The 24,205-nt window shown below is 35.6% G+C and overlaps 1 protein-coding gene and 1 long non-coding RNA gene across 3 annotated transcripts; one reads left to right on the forward strand and one right to left on the reverse strand.

Annotated features, from left to right (window-relative positions):
* Positions 1-707: 707 nt before the first annotated feature.
* LOC110445901 lies at positions 708-18,786 on the forward strand. Of its 2 annotated transcripts, XR_002462406.1 has the most exons (4): positions 708-981; positions 9,767-11,691; positions 12,702-12,794; positions 18,122-18,786. XR_002462406.1 is itself a non-coding variant. In XM_021490752.1 (3 exons), the coding sequence occupies exons 2-3, from the start codon at positions 10,111-10,113 to the stop codon at positions 12,732-12,734; spliced, it is 1,614 nt and encodes a 537-aa protein (XP_021346427.1). In that variant the 5' UTR covers positions 708-981; positions 9,767-10,110; the 3' UTR covers positions 12,735-13,140. The 2 variants fall into 2 exon arrangements, 1 of the variants encoding a protein (XP_021346427.1); XM_021490752.1 differs by lacking the exon at positions 18,122-18,786 and having other exon boundaries at positions 12,702-13,140.
* Positions 14,266-15,680, reverse strand: LOC110445902. Its single transcript, XR_002462407.1, has 3 exons — positions 14,849-15,680; positions 14,640-14,642; positions 14,266-14,483 (listed from the first exon to the last, which is right to left on the reverse strand). It is a non-coding gene; the product is annotated as an uncharacterized LOC110445902 (long non-coding RNA).
* Positions 18,787-24,205: the final 5,419 nt, after the last annotated feature.

Below are 24,205 nucleotides of genomic sequence, written 5' to 3' on the forward strand. Positions count from 1 at the left end.
TATGATGATGATGATAATTATATGTTGATGATGATATATATGAAATGATGATTGAAGATTTTGGATGATGATGGATTATGGCAATGATGATGATTGAATAAGTATATATGAAAGAGGATGAAGAAGATGATAAAGATAATGATGATGATGATATGTTGATGATGATAGAATGATGACAATGAAATTGATTGTGATAATGCTTAATCCATGTCCGTGTGTGTATATGTGATATATGTGAGAATGCGTGAATGTCCTGTTTATGTATATGTAATGAAAAACTTAGAAAAATAAAATCATTACAAAAATATTTGAAAACAGGAAAAACTATATGGTTCACATTAGGGTTAGTTTGAATAATAAGTAATTTTAACACAGTAATGAATGAATTCAATATAGTTTTTCCTGTTTTCACATATCACATAAGACGACACACAACCAACCAGCTATGTATCAATTATCCAGCAGACGACAAGTAGCTATCATTGTCAACAACATACAAAAATTCCACCTAGATAATAATAATGCAGTGTTAAGTTACCAGTAGTATGTGAAATTCTACCACGAGGTGAAACGAACGCCGTCACGCATAGGTCTGGCATGTTTGCCTGCACCATTGTGCTAGTTGTTTTCTCAACCCGAACGAACACGATATATATTTTTTAATCATTTGTATCACGATTTTGTCCTTCAGGTTATCTGTACGAGGAAGTAACATTCTTGTGGAGGGAAACAGACCGTATATTTTAAAAGTTCCCGAGACTTTTGTACGGGGAGATGCTGTGTGATTGTTAGAGGCGGCATACGTTGAAGTGACAATTGTCGCTTTTCAATAAGAGTTCGGTGGAAATTAGAAATCAGAACAAACATGTGACATGGACAAGCTGTATAAGGAATATGTTTATCACCCAAGTGACCCAAAGATGACCGTAATCAAATACAAAAGACGTGAACGCAAAAACAAGCAAAAAATCCCACAAAGAGGTAAGTTCACTGAAAACAAATGAAAGTCGAAATCATGTTCAGGATATTATGGTAAAGATGCATATCATATTTCGAAGTCATTTATTAAGAAACTTGCAGAAATATGAGAACACTGACATGTTTGGAAGGGCCTCACCGCATTCATGATCGTATATATATATCCCCTTTAATCACCGAGTAGATCATAATGTTCATCTTGGGTTTTTGAAATTTGTCAATAAGGTATATAATCTGAGAAGTACAAATTACCATCAGTTATATGAAGGATACCTGTCCCACACAATGCGGATTTTCGTAAATACAGTTACCCCCTCCCCTTTAATTTCGTTTTTGATATAACTATAGCACGTTTTGTTCTGTTTTATTTATGGTTACTTTGGCCGACTGCCCCTTTTTGATTTTAGTCTAGGAGAACCCCCCCATTTACGGTACCTAATTTGTGCCATGTCATGGTTACAACACCGAAAATTAAAATTAAATAAATGTTGTCAATCAGCCACCATACCCAGAGGCCGCGGTGTCCGAGTGGTTAAGGCGTCTGACATTCTGCTACCACTAGCCCTCCACCACTGGGTCGCGGGTTCGAGGCCTTCGTGGGACAGTCGCCAGGTACTGACCGTAGGTCGGTGGGTTTTCTCCGGGAAATCAGGTGTTCCTCCACCACCGAAACCTGGCACGTCCTTAAATTACCATAGCTATTAATAGGACGTAAAACACAAACAAACCAAACAAAACCACCCTACACATATACAATTTGATACATAACTTAACACTGGTGGTAAGAAAGAGCAGTAAAATGTATTTTCGATAATACCCCCAACCCGACCTAATATAGTTACAGTAACATGGTTCAGTGTAATGTCCGCTTGATTTAATCAGAAGTTTGTGCTTATACATGTACAAGTTAATGCCGTACAAAGTTTCTCTATAAATATTCGAAATAACTAGGAATATTTTACTCGGTTCAGTAAACATTTGGGTTATTCGGAAAAAAACATCCTCGATATTCCATGGGTTACGTTCACTTACGCTCTCTGCATATGGAATGGGATCACCGCCATAATTATTTTTTTTATAGAATTGGTTACGTCTGATTTGGAATCTAATTCTATGTACATTTGTATTATTTCCCTAGTTGATAAGTTATAGAATTAGTTACTTCTGGTTTGGAATCTAATTCTATGTACATTTGTATTATTTCCCTAGTTGATAAGTTATAGAATTAGTTACTTCTGGTTTGGAATATAATTCTATGTACATTTGTACTATTTCTCTAGTTGATAAGTGTCTATTTCCATGCTATGTACATTTGTGTTGTTTCACTCATTTACAAATCTATCGCGTGTTCATTCCATGCTATGCCACTTTTCATTCCATGCTATGCTAGTTTTACCGATCGCGATTTCGTGTTAAAAAATAAAGATTCGAAACTAACGTTTATGATGGAGCGCCGCTTGTCGTCTTAATTAGGAACTAAAGTTCTAGAATTCATTCTAGAATTTATTATTGAATTTTAGTTTTCATTAAGACAACAAGCCGGCGCTTTAATCGCCAACGAAATTCGCTGAAAATAATGCTCGCTCCCTTAAACCGGAAACATACCCGATTGTGGCAGTAGATTTTGGAAAATGCAGTCGACACGTACAGTGCGGTAAGTCTTGGTTATGACAGCAATTGAACTGTAATCTATTTAGGTTTGAGTCAAAATTGTGTGTAGCGTAGCAGAAAATCGTCATATTTATAGTTAGGATGTCGTAGCCATAACGAAATCCCACATAAGTATTTGGTTACGGGCAACATGTTAACCCTGTACACAGGGGTTCGTTACAAATGCATGTCTGAAATACACAACTGATATTGGTGCTGTCATAGCTTGACAAAGGGACAAGTCGGTCTTGGAAGATTCCCACACGTTTAATACGTTATGTAGCAAGTAAAACTTTGATATCAATTAAGTATATTTGAAATTCTGACTGTAAATTGAGATAAAAATCATATAAAACATAAGGGTATTACTACAAAAAAAGGTAGCAATACCCTTATGTTTTATATGATTTTTATCTCAATATTTACTGTAAGGATTTCAAATACCTGTGAACCATCTGTACATTTTTCTCCTGTTCGTGCTTCATAATTAATTTTGATAAATTTGCGAAGTGGATGCAAATTTCATATTCAGAACAGCATACAGTGATCAGCTAATTAAAACTAACAGCCTGAAATTAGCATAAAAATCAAGATTTAAATTTCCTACTGTTATTAGATCGTGATGACATCAGATTCAACAAGTATGCCTCATTCGAGGAAACTTTGCATAATCCTGGCCTGCCCATATGCTTTTGTTGCAGATGTCATATTAAAACTTGTCTCATATAGGAGATGATAAATATATAGCTATAGTTCATGGGAACAGTGGTTGTAGAGAGATATTGGATGTCAATATTGCTGACCAATTATCAAACATATCTTTGATTAAAGTTAATTGGAAATACTTGTTTTAAGTCTTTATAATTTATTGTCATGTGCATTATGTACAACATTTAGCAAATATTAATGAAATCTCAAATACATAATTGTTGCAGGTCTGGTTCGGTCAGCATGAAGTGTTATGAAGTGCCAGTTTGCCAACCGGATCACTAATTTTTGACAGCACACCGTCTACTTCCTTGATACCTGAACAACTCCTACAGTGAAGAGGCATTTCCTGAACAATGGAAGTATTGCATATACAAATGTATCATGTTTCACAATGTTTGAAACTGTTTATATGCTAGTATGTGTGAGTAATTATAAGGTCACCACCCGTCTGTAAACTTTTAGATATTCTCTTAAGAACCGGGGAATGAATCTTTTTAAACTTGGTAAGCATCATCCTTGGTGTCCACTTGTCCTGAAGTCGAACGACTCAGTGGATTTTGACTACATTTGGCCAGGAGTTCGAGTATTCTTGGTCAAAGGGGGACCCAATTTTGTATAAACAGAGGGTGTGACCCTCCTGGGGGCAGAAGAGCGGGGTCCAATAGGGGGGAAATATTGATAAGTGTTTAGATATTCTCTTTCAATATGCTGAGAGACAGAGCCTATAGCTGCAGTACATGATGTATTTAATCAGAATATGTTCCTGTGGTTGTTTAAATATCCAGTTGAGGGAATCAGGCCCTCTAGGCCTCTTGTTTGTCTCGTTATTTTTTTTTTTACATCTAATGGTAACTAGTGATGGGCCAATAATTGATAATATAACTCAAAATTGATCAGCTTGGCTTTTTCAATTATTGATTACGTGTTCAAATTCCATAATTTGATCTGTCCATTACTGAACTCATGTGTCAAATGTAGATTGTAATTCTGATCCATTTATTTTGTTAAAGGCTTAACAAACAAAAAATCAGGTTCACTTCGTGTTACATGTTAAAAGTGCTTCCTTGAAATTTTACCAAAATAATAGGTAGGCATAAAAAATAGGATGGTTTCCTGTTACATGTCTGAACAAAAATAGGAATTAGGGTTGAGTACATTTAGTTAATGTGTTTTTTCCTTTTTTCACAACGCTTATGTAGGAAGTGATTCTGACTTAAACAGTGCTTCCTTGAAATTTTACCAAAAATAGAGGAGGTACAAATCATTAGGGAGGGTAACTGGAAACAAACAACATTTCTTGTTTGGCTCAATATTTATTATATTATTGATGTTATAGTTAATGTTGTAAAATACTGAAGCAGGAAACCTAACAACTCTGTCTATTGATTCAGTTATTAAGCACATACATTTATAGACTTAATAATTATGCAATCATTCATCCATCGGTTTACTACTTCCAGTAAACTGACCATCGGCTATGCTTTTGAAACCAGATGTCTGTCACTTAAGTGATATTTAATACAAAGACATATTAAACACACTACAATTAAACTTCATGCTGATCAATAAAATAATTCAATATTTTGTTAAGTTACCTAATAGGAATGTCAAGATTTATATGGATAACCCGTCATAGTTTTAACTTGTTATTTTAATTGTCCTCTTTATTCAGCGACATCCTCGAGACACAACAACAGAAGCTTTCTAAAGACATGCAAACCATGAGATGGAAACTTGCTTTGTAATTCACTACCAGTCAGAATGAATGGTATATCAGAATCTTATGGTATAGTGAAGTGTCTGTCATAAGTCTCTCTGTCAACTTTTTCTTTAAATTGAAAAGCACGGGGCCTTATATTTGGTCAGCAAATACCGGGGATAAATACTTTAAGGTTTCATCATGTAGATTACCTTGACCTTCTTTCAAGGTCACAGGTGTCAAAAACAGGCATCAGTTTCTTAATAACTGGTCTTGGGTCATGATATTTCATGATGATTATATTTTAGTCAGTATTCCTTTGCATTGCTTTATTTAAAATTAAAACATAGCTGTGATGTCATCCTTTGTTCTTTCTGTACTTTAATTGCGTCAGTATGGGAACACTACCTGTAACTGTCCCATATGTTACCTGGCTGTCTTATATGTGACTCTCTTATTGGACAGTCACTTATAAGACAGTTACAGGTATCTTATTGGATAGTTATATGTAATGTCTCTATAATGCCCTACTCAAAACAGAAAAGGACAATACAGGCAGCTATGTTTTGTAAAAACTTATTTCAATTACCAATAAAAAATACAACATAATTAATTAGTTGAACTAAATTTATTCCAAGGAAATGTGTCAACAGACACAAAATGCCTCCACATATTCCAGGTATATTCCAGGATTTCTTTTTTTTTAGAATTTTAGAGTGAAACACATATCTGCAGCTTTTATGTTGAGTTCTCTGCTGCCCGAAGGAATGGAATATTCCTGTTTTTCACAAAGCATTTTAATTTATTTGTTTGGAGATGACACTAAACTCGAACCTTGTACCACTTAACTGACATGCACCATGAGTTTTCTAAAACCCTCATGGGCCATTTGGTCTTATATTCTGTATTCTGACACAAACCCTTCTTCAGAACATTTTCAAGGTCACCTTCCTGTAGTGGGGCTGGAAACCTGGATGACTGTTGCTATTCTACTAGGTGCATTTCCTGGGTAATATCCTGCATTTCATTATCAGATATATCAGAAAACATGTCATTTCTTAGATTGAAATCCACTTTTGGTAAATTTCCCTGTTCCTCCAATGATAAAACATCACTTAGAACGCTGTCTGTGTCCTTGGAATGACTAGGATTACAACACGTAGATTGGGTAAGGAAAAATCCTGCATCACTGTCGGATGACATGGTGAAAATGAACTTACATAACTCAACCGGGCACCCCAACAGCATGCTTTGTGCATTCAGCCATGTCGATGCTATTCATCACATATAACACAGTCAGAGGTAAAACTACCTGTCATGATGTTACCTTTAGCTGTGTTATGTGTTATGGAGATAAGCCGAAAACTGTACAATATGTGTGAGAGAGAACAGATGATGTTACCTTTAGCTGTGTTATATGTGATGAATAGTATTGATATGGTTGGATGCACAGATGGAGAGCTACCCTAGTAGTTTCAAAAGAAAGCCAATTTTCCTAGACAAAGGCTACAAAACAGGTTTATATTAAAAATAAAGGTGTTCTATATTAAGATAAAGGGGTGCTATGATTTAAGTTAGAGATAAGCCTCAAACTGTACAATATGTGTGAGAGAAAACAGATCTCGGCCCTAACGGGCCTCGAATCTGTTCTCTCTCACACATATTGTACAGTTTTCGGCTTATCTCCATAACATAAAGTTGTTTTTAATTGTTCCATCAAATACATGTACATGAAAGTGATTGTTTTGTTAACTTTTATGCATATTGATATTTTTTTATGAAATTAAATCATTGACTGATGTAAATATGTATGTTGTTATTTATCTTAATCTTTGTATGTTTGCCTCACAACAGAAACGTATACGTCTCTGCTCACAAGTAACATTTATTATTCCCAGCCTCTACTCAACGAAGTTTGCAGAGGGTGAATACATGGATTCGGTCTCGCCCTCCATTCCCATTAAGAAAAAGTGTTGGGTCCATTTCTGTGTACATCTAGGTAATACATGCATTATGATTGCATCAATGACACAGCTATAGGGACACTGATTATTGTGTGTAGATGCTGAATTTGACTTACATTTTAGACTTCATTGACGTCCTTCTACATTGTACATCAGTGCACATTAAGAAAAGTTGTTTAAGTCCATATCTCAGTAACAATAATTATTATATGGGTAAAACTTAAATTAATGATGCAGGTAGGGTTGCTCTACTAAATGCATGCATGCATGATGAGGATGCTTAATCTGATCTTTCATTAAACACTTCGTTGCCTTTATTTTATTCAAAATATAAATAAACTTTTGCATTTATGGGTAATTGTAAATGCAGCATAGATATTAACTTTGAAAAAATGTTCAGTGTTGCAAACTAAATATATTTGTCATTATATTAGAGCAATTAAAGGTTATTTATTTGATTTGAATTATTCTGTTAGAAATATATTACCATTCACAATTGTATAATTTACCACAGAATTAAGTCTGTGAATTTACTAAATTTTGACATGGACTCGTCTATGAAGCAGTGGATATTGATGACAGCACGTTTTTGTTGGGTTTGAAAGTATGTATGATTTTGTTTCAATTAAACATTCTTATCAAAAACTCCTGTGTCATTGGTATGGACAAAAACACATAATGTTTTACTCTGATTGACTCTAAAAATAACTTGTTAGGTGGAGGAAGTTGGTTCATATTCTTCTCTTTTCTTTGACCTATGGTAATCTTGTCCCAAAAGCCACTTCAAACTCTTCTCCAAACTTCAGCTAAAATGTATATATAAGAATAAGACATGCAAAGTACAGGTGATAAAGAAGTAATTGTAATTGGGGTGGCGGTGGGGTGAGATTGTCATAGGGGGGTAATATAAGAGATTGTGAAGTTACTGCAACATGTAACCTACATAGATGATTGAATACGTTATCTTATGATATAGTTCCTTTTGCTTGTTTTTTTCACTTTTTTTGAGATGTGTGTATTGGAGTGCGGAGGAAAAGCTCTACGCTCCGTCAAGATTAGACTCGCATTTAGTTTATGTGATTATTTTCTGGACTTGATCAAGTCTAATTGTTCTTCTTATGTAGGCCCTTAAAATGTTTCTCGCACTGTCCCAGTCTACATCAATGTTCTTGAACATATATTCAATTTATGCAGTAATGAATATAAGAACCTTAAAAATACAATAGTCAAAACATAAACAAATAACGACATTGCGTCCGTACGGTGATCCGGATGCGGTTGGGGAGCGGTCCGTGTATATTTAAGATGATCGCAGCGCCGCTTGTAGTCATAATGAGGAAACCTCTCGTATTTCAACTGCTGGCTTACTCGTTTACTAGTTGACTAGCTAGCTATTTCTGAATTAAAAATTAGTTTCGAATTGCTGTTTTTACAACAATGACGAAAGCTTCAGATTAACCGATAAAATTTACTGATTATATACATCACCTAAGTCTGGAATGGATTGAATACTACAAGCTAACACGTAATAGCGATCGGTTAAACTAGCATAGCATGGATTGAAAAGTAGCATAGCATGGAATGAACACGCAATAGATTTGTAAATGAGTGAAACAACACAAATGTACATAGCATGGAAAATAGACACTTATCAACTAGAGAAATAGTACAAATTTACATATTATTAGATTCCAAACCAGAAGTAACTGATATTACATAAAAAAAAAATAATAATGGCGGTGTTCCCCTTCCATATCTGCACACCTGGGATATGACATAGCAAAATTGAAGGCTCAATGTGCATCACCTTGTTGATGAGACAAGAAGACTAGTTAAATCTTTGAAGTCAGGCGTCTCTCCTTTGTAATCTTCAAAGGACAGGTATCAGCCTAGCGATTTGTCAGGTTATTTTTAGCTGAGACCAATGAAACAGCTATCTGTGTGCCTTCAATTTTGCTATGCCATATCCCATGGGTACAGAGAGCGCACGTGATTGTAACCCCTGGATAATGAGGATACCGTGAAACATGATAAATCTCGGGAAAGCAGAGAATCGTGTTTCCGTGTATCATGGGCAGGAGATGTATAATGTTTGTTAGAATACAGTGCTCGTTTAATATTACCTCAGTGTACTTTGTCTTCAATACAGTATAACTTATATATACTTTATTCCTCATGTATGTTTTAATCTGAGGTAAAGTACAAAAGGAAAACCGGAAACTCTTTGATTCGGTACGTTTCAGTTGCATTAAAGCACTTGAGTGTTTTGTTCTTTATTTTATTTCCTTTTATTATCTATTCTTACTTAATTTATTTATTTTAATTTTATTAATCTATTTTATTATCTATTCTTACTTAATATTTTTATTTTATTTTATAAATCTATTTTATAACCTTTTTTTCAGTTTATTTATTTCTATTTACATATTCATGGATTTTTTTTTGATAGATGAGGAGGCTGATGTGAAAGTTTTCTTTGTTTATTGTAATCATTCATTTTTATTTATTGATTTAATTAATGATCAATTAATTAATTAATTTATATTTATATTTAATGATATTTCTTTATTCTTATTCTATTGATTTATTTTTTATCTCATTGATCTATTCGAATATTTATTTCATATTCTTTTAAATTTTTTCTATCCATTTATTTTATTTTTATTTACTTATTCATCTATTTGGTTTTATAAGATAAGGAGTCTGATGTGGAAATGTTTTTTTATTTCTTATTTATCTATATATATTGTTTTATTATTGTTAGATAAGGAGGCTGAACCTGAAGGCGTATTGTCGGATGCAGCGGACAATTACTAGAACTTGGACGACACGGATTATGCAAAACATTACAAACAAGATTTTATGTATACCAATACTTTCTGCTGTCGGATTGGCGACCATTCTTATTGTGCTGAACTAATTGTGGAAAACGGGCCGTAATTGCTGAATCCGGATATATAATCAAGGGCGTAATTAAATACTTGAACAACGATAATCTGAATTACTAAGAATTATAGAGGGCGCCGTTTTCCCGTGTTATACGGTTTTACAGTGTTTACACTATTGGAGACTCACATAAGTTTGTGTTGTACTTACCTAACAAATAATATGGCGGGAAATTTAAGCATAGAATGTGGAGTACATCTGGGTATCCAGGTAACTGCCGTGTGCGTCACATGTGATGCTACACTTGTTTGTGTAGAATGTATCACTGGCGAACTACACCAAGGTCACGTGTTCGGGAAAACGAGCAAGATTGCAGACGACATCAAAAGAAAACTCAACTCGAAGGAAGCGAATTATTGTAAAGTGATTACAAGCTTGGAGTCGGATTTGTATGAGGCAAGGGTGATGAAAAGGCAACAAGACAGTGAACAGAAAGAAAGAGTCGACTCAATCAACACACAAAGGTTAATTCTCATCCACACTGTTAACGAAATGGCTGATGACTTTATATCCAAGTACGAGATTCAAACTCAATGTAATTGTGTACAGTTACAAGACGCGATCAAAGACATTTCATCTAAATTAGAAAATATAAAACGCCACAGAGCGGATATCAGACGCGTCATAGCTGAAAAAGAGGATATTGCAGTGGTGCACGGTTCACGAAAACTCACAGATTTTGATGAACAAAGAAAGGTGTACCCTGAACTAGCCAGTATCGAGTTTACCTCCGGCAAAGTGAATACGCATCAGCTGAAACTCATGTTCGGAGGCAAGGACGTCGAGTTGGAAGGGAGGGAGTTCTTACAAGGAGCCCAAGCGCCAACCAATCTCATTCATCCTACCAACAGAGGCTCCAGTGCTGGCGGTCACATCATGCGACAGGGAATAGAACTAGTCTTGCAGTCCTCCTTTAAACATAATGCAACTAGTTATGTGACGCGGATGTGTGGCGAATCTACCGGAAATACATGGTTAACGTGTCAAAATGAAAGGGAAATAACTCTTGTTGATAGAACCGGACAGGTACAGAAAAATGTGACCTTTGATACTGTTGTTATTAGTATGACTGCCGTTGGCGAAAACACACTGTTGGTATGTGGATTTGATGAAAGGGAGATCAGAAAGGTTTCTCTACCCAGCGGGAGGGTCACATCAGCCTTCTCTACAGGGAAACTGTATCCTAACTACATATGTACAGCACCAAGTGGCGACCTCTTTGTAACACTGATGGAAAAGCGTAGCTTCAATGTTACCTCCAAAAGTAAGAGAGTGCTGGTTCGATACTCTCAAAAGGGAGAGAGGAAAGATCGGGCTCGTCACGACGACCGGGGTGACGCCCTGTTTGTCTGGCCTATGAGGATGAGGATCAGCAACACGGGAGAAGTTTTAGGTGGGACAAATAGTACAGACAAAAGCAACAATCACCTTGTCTTCCTCAATTCAGACCTCACGGTACGCTTACGGTATCTAGGCAACGGCAAGGTCGTGTCTCGCAAAGAGAAGTTTGATACCACTACCTACAAACCGGACACGAAGTATGCAATTGCTGATTTCATCTTCGACAAATTCGATAACATCATTCTCTGCGAGGCCCACAGTAGGCGTATCCAGCTTGTGTCCAGAGACTGTCTGCCAATGCTGACCCTTCAGTCGACACAGGAACATACCCCGATGGCCATGACCATGACTGATGACGATATTTGGCTGGGGTTTACAGACAGAACTGTTCAAGTGTACAAGGTTAGTCATCTCATCTATATTGTATTTATATATTACTTAAACCACGTGTTACGTGTGTTACCGTTATCTTTTATGGTAATGACACGTAAGACAAGTTATATTTTTCTCTAATGTATGTTCATTATGTAGTGTATCTTTGTTGTTTTACTTACATAAAGATTGGACATACCAACGTACTCAAAATTGGTAGTAATTATTTCCTGCTTAACGGTCAACATTAAAAGTGAGCACAAAGACTGGTTTTCACGCTACAGTGGTATATTACAGGGCGAAGTACTAGCTGTGTTTGGTGCCTTTGGCATGGTATTTCATTATATAGCATTCTAAAGTCATAATCAGATCCGCGCTATCGCAAAAAAGGTCAATTACACAAACGTTCCGCATCTAAAACAAACGCATACATAGCACACATGGCATCCTCGATATCCAGGGATTACGCTCACTTCCGCTCTCTATACCCCTGGACTATGTCATAGCAAGATTGAAGGCTCGGTGTGCGCAAAATGTTGTTGAAACAAGGAAACTAGTTCGATCCTTTGATATGCATCAGAAAATTCTCGCGGTCACGTAATGGTAAAAATTGACAGGCTTTGAAGTCGGGCGTCTCTTAATATTCAAAGGACAGGTATCAGCTCAGCGATTGGTCAGTTTTTTAACCTGAGACAAATCAAACAGCTATCTTCGTACCTTCAATTTTGCTATTCCAGGGGTGTTGAGAGCGAAAATGAACGTAACCCCTGGATATCGAGGATGCACACATGGAGGCACTTCCTTTACTTATTTAGGGTTTTAATGGGACGCTAAAACTTATAACACGAACCAAATAACGAAATAATATAAAAAGTGTTTTTCATACCATGGTTTACACGCACATGTTTATAATATAAGAAACGCACATTTGAAAATTTCCGGATTGTTTAATCAAAGTGATTGTTTGGCTATTAAGCAAATGTGTTATTGATTGACAGTCGATATTAGTGATAAAGCTTCCCTTCTCAATTTATTTTCAGTACAAGTGGACAAACTCCTGGACGACAAACTGATGATTGTATCACGTGACCGGAACTTTTATGTGTGACGTCATGGTGTATCTTCTGCTGTTGGTAGGGTGACGATATTTTTTATTTCATTTTATGTTTTTATAACACAAACCTACAGCGTGCTGGATGACACCATGAGACAGCGACAGTGTTTTTTTTAATGTCTAAAAATGGGCCAATTATGCGTGTACCAACTTATTGCAGTTATCAGCAAGTTTTTCATGGTTAGGGATGAAAAACATTCCTGGAAATTTCCTTGAAGTCGGGCGTCGCTCCTCTGTAATCTTCAAAGGACAAGTAATTGGGAAGTGTTTTTTTTTACCTGACACCGATCAAAAAGCCAGCCGTGTGCTTGCAATTTTGCTATGACACATATTTCAGGGGTGTAGAGGGCTAAAGAGAGCGTAACCCCTGGAGCATCGAGGATGGTAGTTAGTCAAACTACATCCTCGATATCCAGGCGTTACGCTCACGTTTGCTCTCAGCACCCCTGGAATAGGTGGTAGGTAAATCTTGTACCCCGTTCCCGGACCCGGACTGAAACCCCGTACCGGGAATATAAAGATATTTTAATATCTCATTAACGCGATGGTTTATATTTTTTATAAAAATATAGGATAATTTCAAACATTATTTTCTAAATGTGACAATTACAAAAATGTTTATTTATTATCTAATAATTTAGAAATCGACGATATTGTGTTTTTCAAGGGGGTAAAACTTGTACGCCGCAGTCAACCGTGAAAATCACGGTTTTTCACATATAACTAGAAATTTAGGGGAAAAAAACATGTTATTTTCATATATATAGAAGAAAATACCTTACTGTTGATAATTATGTAAGTTTCGTTGAAATAATCAACATATTTCACATGAAATTCTGACTTTGTTGTGATCGCGGGCGAGGATCGCGGGTGTTTTGTTTCCTCCCGTACCCGTACTAAGGGGACATAACTTCGTCAAGACTCGTGCTAAATATGCATAATATGTAAAAACCTCCACCACCATCATCATATGGGGAAAATAGAAAAGTTTTAAAAAACAGTATTACCAAATGTGCAACAACAGAAAAACGGGGTTGACTGTGGGGTTTTTGCTATTGCTAACTTGGTAGAATTTTGTTTCAATGGGTTTAACGGGAGTGAAGAGTTAGAGTTTGACACCACTTGCATGAGACAACATCTTGTAGAATGTATTTCCAATGGAATCTTTACTAAGTTTCCTAGGAAAAAAATGAGTAGGCATAGGCAAAAGAAAACTTCTTTATCATTTGATATTTTTATTGATCGCGAAGCAGATGGATGTCACATCTCAAATGTATTTGATGATATGGTTTCTTGTGATGCTGGCTGTGACAGATGGTTTCATAAAAGATGTGCAAGTGATCTGTCAGATTCACATATATATGATGAGGTAATACATACAAATCATATAAGACATTCATATTTTTTCATTTTTTTCCCGTTAAACCCATTGAAACAAAATTCTACCAAGTTAGCAATAACAAAAAAAACCACAGTCAACCCCGTTTTTCTGTTGTTGCTTATTTGGTAATACTGTTTTTAAAACTCATCTATTTTCCTCATACGATGATGACAACTGCATTTCTAAAGAAGCTGACAAATTTTTCGTATTTCCTATCAAACTATCAAGAATGTATACTTCCCCACTATCTACCTCCTGTACTGACACTACCCAATGGTCCACCTTTACAACCGTCACCTTCACTACCATCACCTTCACTACCATCACCTTTACTACCATCACCTTCACTACCGTCACCTTCACTACCATCACCTTCACTACCGTCACCTTTACTACCGTCACCTTCACTACCGTCACCTTCACTACCATCACCTTTACTACCATCACCTTCACTACCATCACCTTCCTTACCATCACGTTCACTACCTTCAACTGAACACCTTAGGGACAAGTTGTGGTGCTCTATCGCAAATATTAGTGATATTGGTATACTGCTGAGTGCGTACATACACTCTCTGACAGATCACGAATCAATTCATATTTTAATTGGGGGACAAATGCCTCACGAATTAAATGTATTAGACATGAATTAATTTAGATTGAAATCAGTAGCAGCTGTCGAAAAGATGCACAAATTATACTACCGGTACTCAGTGTAGATATAATCTCACATCCTGATAAAGATTAATATAAATCTAATAAAAAAATGAAAAAATATGAATGTCTAATATGATATGTATGTATTACCTCATCATATATATGTAAATCTGACAGATCACTTACACATCTATTATGAAACCATCTGTCACAGCCAGCATCACAAGAAACCATATCATCAAATACATTTGAGATGTGACACCCATCTGCTTCGCAATCAATAAAAATATCAAATGATAAAGAAGTTTTCTTTTGCCTATGCCTACTCATTTTTTTCCTAGGAAACTTAGTAAAGATTCCATTGGAAATACATTCTACAAGATGTTGTCTCATGCAAGTGGTGTCAAACTCTAACTCTTCACTCCCGTTAAACCCATTGAAACAAAATTCTACCAAGTTAGCAATAGCAAAAACCCCACAGTCAACCCCGTTTTTCTGTTGTTGCACATTTGGTAATACTGTTTTTTAAAACTTTTCTATTTTCCCCATATGATGATGGTGGTGGAGGTTTTTACATATTATGCATATTTAGCACGAGTCTTGACGAAGTTATGTCCCCTTAGTACGGGTACGGGAGGAAACAAAACACCCGCGATCCTCGCCCGCGATCACAACAAAGTCAGAATTTCATGTGAAATATGTTGTTTATTTCAACGAAACTTACATAATTATCAACAGTAAGGTATTTTCTTCTATATATCTGAAAATAACATGTTATTTTTCCCTAAATTTCTAGTTATATGCGAAAAACCGTGATTTTCACGGTTGACTGCGGCGTACAAGTTTTACCCCCTTGAAAAACACATTATCGTCGATTTCTAAATTATTAGATAATAAATAAACATTTTTGTAATTGTCACATTTAGAAAATAATGTTTGAAATTATCCTATATTTTTATAAAAATTATAAACCATCGCGTTAATGAGATATTAAAATATCTTTATATTCCCGGTACGGGTTTCAGTCCGGGTCCGGGAACGGGGTACAAGATTTACCTACCACCCTGGAATATGTCATGGCAAAATTGAAGGCACGAAGATAGCTGTTTGATTGGTCTCAGGTAAAAAAAACACCTGACCAATCGCTAGGCTGATACCTGTCATTTGAAGATTACAAAGGAGAGACGCCCGACTTAAAAGCCTATCAATTTTTACCGTTACGTGAGCGCGAGATTCGTTTTATGTACATCAAAGGATCGAACTAGTCTTCTTGTCTCATCAACAAGGTGGCGCACATCGAGCCTTCAATTTTGCCATGACATATTCCAGGGGTTTAGAGAGCGAAAGTGAGCGTAGCCCCTTGATATCGAGGATGGTTAGCTCCAACTAACAGGTCCCATCAGTAACCGGCATTATCTAGTATATCATCAATATTTAATATAAACTTTATATATTTTAAAACGATTACGAAACAGGATTTAACAACTTATAATAATCACTCTTGATGGCCTCGAAGTTAGCGCGCGGGGTGCCTTAATGGGGAGGAAACCGGGGTACCCGGAGCAAACCCATGTGATCGGACAGGTGACTTTTTTCAGAAGTTTCGGATTGAAATAAAGATGTCTTCACAAATCTTACCATGATGACGTCACACAGGGAGTTTGACGTCACATGCGTCGGCACCTTCCATGGTATCAGACTTTAACTAGTCCAATATTTTAAAAATCATCAGAAAATTATCAAAATTTTACTAAATGTAAATATAAGGATTGGATCCTGTTGTGTATATATTTTTGGGGTTAAAACCCAAATAACTTAGCAGTCAGTATGAATTCTTATATCGGTAAACACTGTTTGCAAAAAAGTTGTATTATGTTTTGGCCTGAACACCACTTTCATCAAATTTAAATAGGAAAAAAAGAAAAATCAATTACCGTCGAACAAAACCGATATTGGACAAATAATAATTAATTTATAGAATCATATTAATTAGGTTCAATTAATATACTAAAAAATTCAATAAGAAATGTGCCATTAAGAAGATATAAAAAAATGTTTATCATTTTTACGATAAAAGAACAAAAGAAGTATTAGTCTGTGTGGACTTAAATTTGAGTGTAGATCTGTTCGAGTTGTCTTTCTTTGAACACTGAATTAAATTCGCCGCTAGGAAACATAATTATGACGGCTACTTTCGACAGATTAAATACGTTCAAAAAAATGTTTGTTCTTTCGACGTTGAAAAAAACTTGTTTTTAAACATATTTTATTGTCCAAAATCAGTACAAAGGATTTGGCACAAGTTATAGCAACTTATGAAGCCATCTACTATCAACGAAATATTTCATATATATACAAGTGATGACGTAGACAATTAATTTCAAATTCAATAATTAAAAGAATTAATTACATGTGCATTGTAATAAATATATACATATAGTTTATGTTCAAAAGGTTCCGCTGGAATTTATGAAGGACTGCACATGTTAGAATACATTACAGTTTACACCCAAAGCCAGGTTTTCATTGCCAAAAAGTAACAGATTTAATCTTAGTTGCATATGTAAGTTATTAAAAGCTTGAAGAATTACTGCACGAGTATTTGAATAAAACTGATAGACAGACAGACAAAGGATAAGAGAGAGAGAAAAATATCGACAAAGAGAGCTAAAAAAATATCACATAATCGGCCTGTTATCCAGTGAATTCGCCCGTGTAATATTGTTACATATGTCACTAGTGTAATACCCTGGAGCGTTTTTTCTATGGCTGTGCCAGTCATAAATCGATTGTGACGTCATAATAAATAAATATACAACATTTGATATAGCGCCCTATCTAGCTAACATAAGTCACTCTAAAGCGCGTAATATGGAAAATGACGTGACATCATAAATTGTGAATGGCGCAACAAAATGTCTGTCTCCGTCTGATTAAGCCCTCTACATTTTGGCTTTAAAACCTGTCAAAAATGTAAGTTTTCTAAGTTATGTGATAAAAAGCTCTCACCAAGGCTCGCAAAAATATAAATTCCTAAGACTCGTTTCATAAAATCTCATACGAAATGAAAACTCATTTAAGATCCTATATATATGTGTTCCTGAATCTGCGGCGCAAATTGGCAGCGTTGGAATTCATTTAAATTAGCACTGCTTGGAGATCATTGTCAGTTTTAGTTTAAACCATATTTTATTCGTGTCAATAAAAAACATGTATCATTACAAAATACATTTAATTCTGATGATTGGGAAACAAGTACTATTGTACAAGACAAGCATAGCTAATTGTGTGTTACGTCCTATTAACAGCTATTATCATCTAAGGACGTGCAAGGTTTTGATGGTGGAGGAAAGCCGGAGTTCCCGGAGAAAAACCACCGACCTACGGCCAGTACATGGCGACTGCCCCACATAGGCCTGGAATCCTGTGAAGGGCTAATGGTAGCAGAATGTCAGACGACGCCTTAACCACTTGGCCACCGCAGCCCCAAAGCCGTGCTAGCCTGAATATGTAAATTAGAAAATGTTAAGAAAGAAAGATAGAACATGATATTAGGGATAAATAACTGATGGAGTGTTACCCGGTTGGATGGGTGGTTAATTTTACATGATATCTTAATGTAGTTAAATTCTAAATGCTTGTTCATTTGATCAAATTTTGAGTAGCCATACAAAAACTTTTACATTTTGGTCATACGTTTTTGGTACATCCTCAAACAGTAGTAAATCAACAGTTGTAAGGCAAAGGAGTCAATTACCTTCGGCGTGATTCATTGTGATTAGTACAAAACAACTAATAGTTGGAACTGTCTTTTACAAAATGTCCACATGAACATAAGGGATTGTCAACAAGATTTCTTTAAAAAAAATAACGTTTTAAGGAACTGCATCCAAGACGTAATTAAGTATGATATATTTGACATTGTTTCGATCCTACATAATAATATTCAGGGGGGGGGAGAGATATTACAGATATATACACAGTGTACATTATCGTATACAAGCTTTCCGTTTGTTTGTCATTCCGTAATTTTGATCTTCAAATGATACCAAATCGCACAGTTGTGCGGAGAGAATCGCACAACGGGGCGAACGATTGCTAAATCGCACAGTTGTGCGCACCATGTGTGGACGATGTGCGGACGGTGTGTGAACGATGTATGCACGGTGTGCGCACGCTATTTTTGGTGCGTTGTGCGTTTCCACAACTGTACATGTAGCATACCATATGTATTATACCTTAAATATAATGAATGGCGATCTTCGCATATGAAATGAGAAATATCAATATTTTCATTCTTATTCTGAGACATTTTTGTCTACAAACCTTGTTTTACAAGATACCAATAAAATAACTAAAATCATATTTCCAAGTTGGAGCCAGTTGAACTATAACTATGAAAAGAAAAACATAATTAAAGCATTTTAATTTATATTTGTGTCTGAAGGCAACGCGTCTTGTAATATAATCCTTCTCTGAAAACCCTTTACTTTTGTTTTATACTGAGTTATAGCTTCTGGACACATCTCAAACTTGGCAATTTCAAATACTTCTCTATCTTAAGTGAGTACAAAAAAAAAATTGGAATTTTAGACATTCTATTTCCCGCATACTGATATTTTGGCCTCTACATGTCAAACAAAATATTACTTACAGTACAGCATTTGCTCCGACGGAAATGGTCGGGGATGATAGCAACCTTAGATTCCGAAAATCCTCGTGAAACACCATCAACCGAAGAGAAACAATTACTCATGTTTCCCCACAACAAAGGGAATTAATTCATGATGTATGTTTGAGCAATTTTCAATTTTAAGGCTTTCGGAACTTATGATATTTTTTGTGCAATAAGGATATCAACGGTTTTTTTTTAAATTCTCATTACACTGCCTTATCTCACATGAGATTACTTTGATTTGATCATAGTATCTGCCTCGAAAACGGGGAAGATATTGTAAATTCATTTACATGTACACATTTTAGAAGCAGATAACTGTGATTTGAACTAGATTTACATGGCGGGTGTCGTTGAAGGAAGCAGGGGACGCTTACCCTTCCGGAATACCTGGTCTTCATCCTGTTCTACTTTCAAGGGTCTCCATGTTAATATTTTGTTTGTTCATAATAAGTCCTGATTTACCTCTATCAACGTGTTTCTTTTCTGTTGTAACATGTATAATATCATTATTGCTTTTTGTAATTGGTTTCGCGAAATTATCTATGTTAAATATTCATGCGAATTCTATAATCCCAAATCGTCTGTCATTACGTCCGTATGTCCGTCTGTCCAAGGTCATGTAAAAGCAATTCCGTTCTACAGTCCCTTGTGGTAGCTATATACTATAGAGGCGACAAGGATCGTACTACAGTCTCCTGCTAGCTCGTGCAATAGTCCCCTGTGGTAGCTATATACTATAAGGGAGGCAAGGATCGTGCTACCGTTTCCTTGTGGTAGCTTTACACTAATAGGGGAGGCACAGATCGTGCTACACTCCCCTGTGGTAGCTTTATACTATAGAGGAGACAATGATTGTGCTACAGTTTTCCTTCGATAAAGGAGGCAAAGATCATGCTATATGCGTTATGATAGCTATATATATGTATTGTAGGGAGGCAAATATCATTCTACAGTCATCTGTGGTAGATAATAGCTATGTTCTATAGGGGAGGCAAATATCATGCTACAGATGTCAAATGTCTCTTTGTGCCTTTAAAATGACCGAGAGTTACAGTATTGTTGTAATAGTATATTTAATGTTATAAAAACTGCACACCTGCGAAGAAAGATTTGTTTTTATATAAAATCTGTACGATACCCCTAGCGTTGTTCATGTTGTAGTCAAAACCCCCCTAACCCCTGATTGGCCTTTTAGCTTAGTTTTTGTCGTGAAGCGACTGTATATTGTTACGTGTACAAATTCTACACGGTTTCTGATAGGAGACTGTTACTTCGGATATGTTTGTATTTTGATATTGGAGGTAGCTTCTGTGAAAGGTTACCTCTGATTGAATACTCCATGCTCAATGTTGTCGTTTTTCTAATTGGAAGTGAGTAGGAGAGATAATGAGTGTGGGAGAGAGTGAGTGTGGGAGAGAGAGTGAGTATGGGAGAGAGTGAGTGTGGGAGAGAGAGTGAGTACGGGAGAGAGTGAGTGTGGGAGAGAGAGTGAGTACGGGAGAGAGTGAGTGTGGGAGAGAGAGTGGGTATGGGAGAGAGTGAGTGTGGGAGAGAGAGTGAGTATGGGAGAGAGAGTGAGAGAGAGAGAGGAGAGAGAGTGTGGGAGAGAGTGAGTGTGGGAGAGAGACTAAGTCGATGTGGGAAAGAGTGAGTATGGAAAGACAGTAAGTGGGTGGTTGAGATGGAAATATTTGGTGTTGATGCACTTCAGTCCGTGTATTCCAAAACAAAAGAAAAAACTGTTTTTTTAAGTAAAAAGACCTAGTGGGATAAGTTTGAAACTTTCACATATTAATTTTCATTATATATTCAATATCTTTGTCAAGTTGCATGCTTATCCCAAAATGTCCTTTATGTACAATCAGCGCATACACATTGGAAACAGGCACAACAATTGATAAAACAATGAAATGGGTTAATTTTAACGATTAAAACAGATTCTTTCCTTGAAGGAAGGAGACTTAAAATTACCAACAAATCAATCTTCATTTATTAAACGAATCATTTTGCTACAGTTGTGGTGGCAAATGCCATCTTTGATTTGTCGGTTAACTTTGATAAGTAAGAAAACAAATCAGGACATGGAACTCACTTCAGCCACAGTTGCTTAACACATAGTATATGATATATATGATATACAATATTAACAATTACTATCATATACTTATTGCATATGAAGGGCGTCCTGCACCTTTTAATGTACTTTAGAATGAGAGGTATTTGAAATTGCCAAGATTGAGATGTGTCCAGAAGCCATAACTCAGTATAAAACAGGAGGAAAGTGTGTAGGGAAAATGTATTTTATATAAGTGTAATAAAATAAGTAAAGTTGAAAATTTCAACTCAAAATATAAATTAGAAAGGAAATTATTGAGAAAACAAAACACTTTTCATTTAAAAATTATCTAAAAGCACCCCCTGACTCAATCCTCTGTTTATTATAAACGATCTTTAAGTGACGATTACATTTCTGTCATTTTTCATTCTTTTATATATGCCTGTTTAGTTTACGCAAACACAGAAATGGGACGATTTTGGTTTTCAGTTTATTTTGAAAACAGCAAATTATATTTGTGATTTACCCTACCCCTTTTGGTACCTCCAAAATCTCAATTTCGTTCAAACTTTCCCTTTAGTTTTTGTACATGTAATACAATAGGACATATTTGAACAAATTAAGGAGGGCAAAATCCGAATAAACCGGGGCCCAAAAAAGGGTCTTATAGACACTTATCTGCATACGATGTTGTACCTCAGTGCCACCTTTCTATCTTATCATTTTATAACCAAATGCATTCCTTGACATCCCTGATACATGTCCTTTGCAGTAATTTGACGTAACGGTTTTAAAATCGTTTCAAATTAAAATTCAATAACAAAAACTAGAATTTCTCAATGAGTGCAGGTGTTACTTCCCTTTAACCACCAAACGACCCGTTCTTTATGAGACCAACTCTCAGTTCAAATACCACAACTTTCACTAATATATCCAGCAATGAGAAAGACAACCGCGAATGTGATTGAACTTTAGAACAGCAGAAGGCTATGCGTGTATAGATTAGTTATATTGCTTCATTCAAGCATATTTTATTGACTTTGAATAGTCGAAGGGATTGGCACAAGTTCTTACAACTTACTAGGCCCTCTCATCCTCATCCTCGATATCCAGGGATTACGCTCACGTGCAGAGAGCGTAAGTTAGCGTAACCCCCGTTAATACTTATATTACTTACGCCGTCATGCTTAAGTAAATCAGACACGCGACCTCCACTAAACAAAGATCAATCAAATGTATTGAACAATTATTTTTGTAGTATAGCCAATATTAAAGTAACACTGATGTGTGCCTATTTTAGAGCCGAAAACAGAGAGTTATTTTGACACTTTTAGAATCGCAAATAATGAAATATGAGATGTTTTAAAAATTTAAATCTCGGCAAGGCCTCGGGTGTTGATGGTATTAGTCACGATATGCTTAAGTACACTGCTGACACAGTCTGTAAACCTCTTGAACTTCTTTTTAATTTATCCCCCTTTTCACTCAAATTTATCCAAATATATGGAAAGCAGCTAAGGTCAGGTATCTTTTTAAAAAAATGATGATATGCATTCTCCATCAAATTATTGAACAATTTCTCTCTTATCAACAGTTGGTAAAACATTAAAAAGAGTTATTTTTAAGCACTAACATAATTATATTATGGAAAAATCATTATTTTATCAGTACTTGTCATACTGCAAAGAAAAATGTCGCAGTACTTCGGCTCAGGGTACATGAGGTTCTGACAGCGAACATGAGACCATGTACCCTGCCAAAGACCTGTATAACTAATATTATCAGGTTTTATGCCTAGTCATTCTACAGTGTACCAATTAGTTGAATTATATCACAATGTTTGTTTCGATCTAGAAGGTAAAAAAACCACTTGTATAGTTTTCTGTGATATTTCTAAAGCGTTTGACAGAGTCTTGCATACAGGTGTAATAGTCAAGCTTAAATCGTATGGAACTACAGAAAAATTCGTGTATTGGATAAAAAAAATAAGTAACAGACAACAGAAAGTTTTTATCATCTTCTGATGTTGGTAGGATAGATGCAGGAGTTCCACAAGGTTCAATTCTTGGACCTCTATTTTTTACTTATCACTACATTAATGATATTGCTGTTGCACTAGAATCTACTGTTCGTCTGTTTGCTGATAACACTTCAGTTAAAAAACAATTCTTGTTCTTTTTAAGAAGTCATATCGTTTAAAATAGAGACTTAGAATCATTAAATATATAGGCAAAAACTTAGCTTGTTACTTTCAACCCAAACAAAACAGACGGTACTTAGGTCAAGCGAAAACTTCTTACTATAAAATATATGTACGGATTTTTTTTTCTATACCATTACTTGTATTATTTGTGATTGTCTGACTATGTAATCACTTGTTATTGAAACGTTGATAGGAGATTGCTTCATAAGTTGCAATAACTTGTGCCAAATCCCTTGTACCCATTTGGACAATAAAATATGTTTAAAGTTAAAAAAAAATATCCAGTTAACCCTTTGAATACATTTGCCAACAAATTATATGGTGATGTCCCTAATCCTTCTCTTACCTCTTTTGCTGAAACTTCATTTTGAACTAAAAAATGTCCAGATATATAAAAATAAATTTTGCGGATATTACATGACACACTAATTTTGTATACATATTCATTTGTTATT

The sequence above is a fragment of the Mizuhopecten yessoensis genome, unplaced genomic scaffold (genome assembly GCF_002113885.1).
Source record: "Mizuhopecten yessoensis strain PY_sf001 unplaced genomic scaffold, ASM211388v2 scaffold2411, whole genome shotgun sequence".
In the NCBI taxonomy this organism is placed as follows: domain Eukaryota; kingdom Metazoa; phylum Mollusca; class Bivalvia; order Pectinida; family Pectinidae; genus Mizuhopecten; species Mizuhopecten yessoensis.

Excerpts from the sequence above, each read along its gene's own strand:
- LOC110445901 (XM_021490752.1), top strand. The coding sequence starts at position 10,111 with ATGGCGGGAAATTTAAGCATAGAATGTGGAGTACATCTGGGTATCCAG. Across the intron at positions 11,692-12,701 it reads GAACTGTTCAAGTGTACAAG|TACAAGTGGACAAACTCCTG; the intron begins GTTAGTCATCTC and ends ATTTATTTTCAG.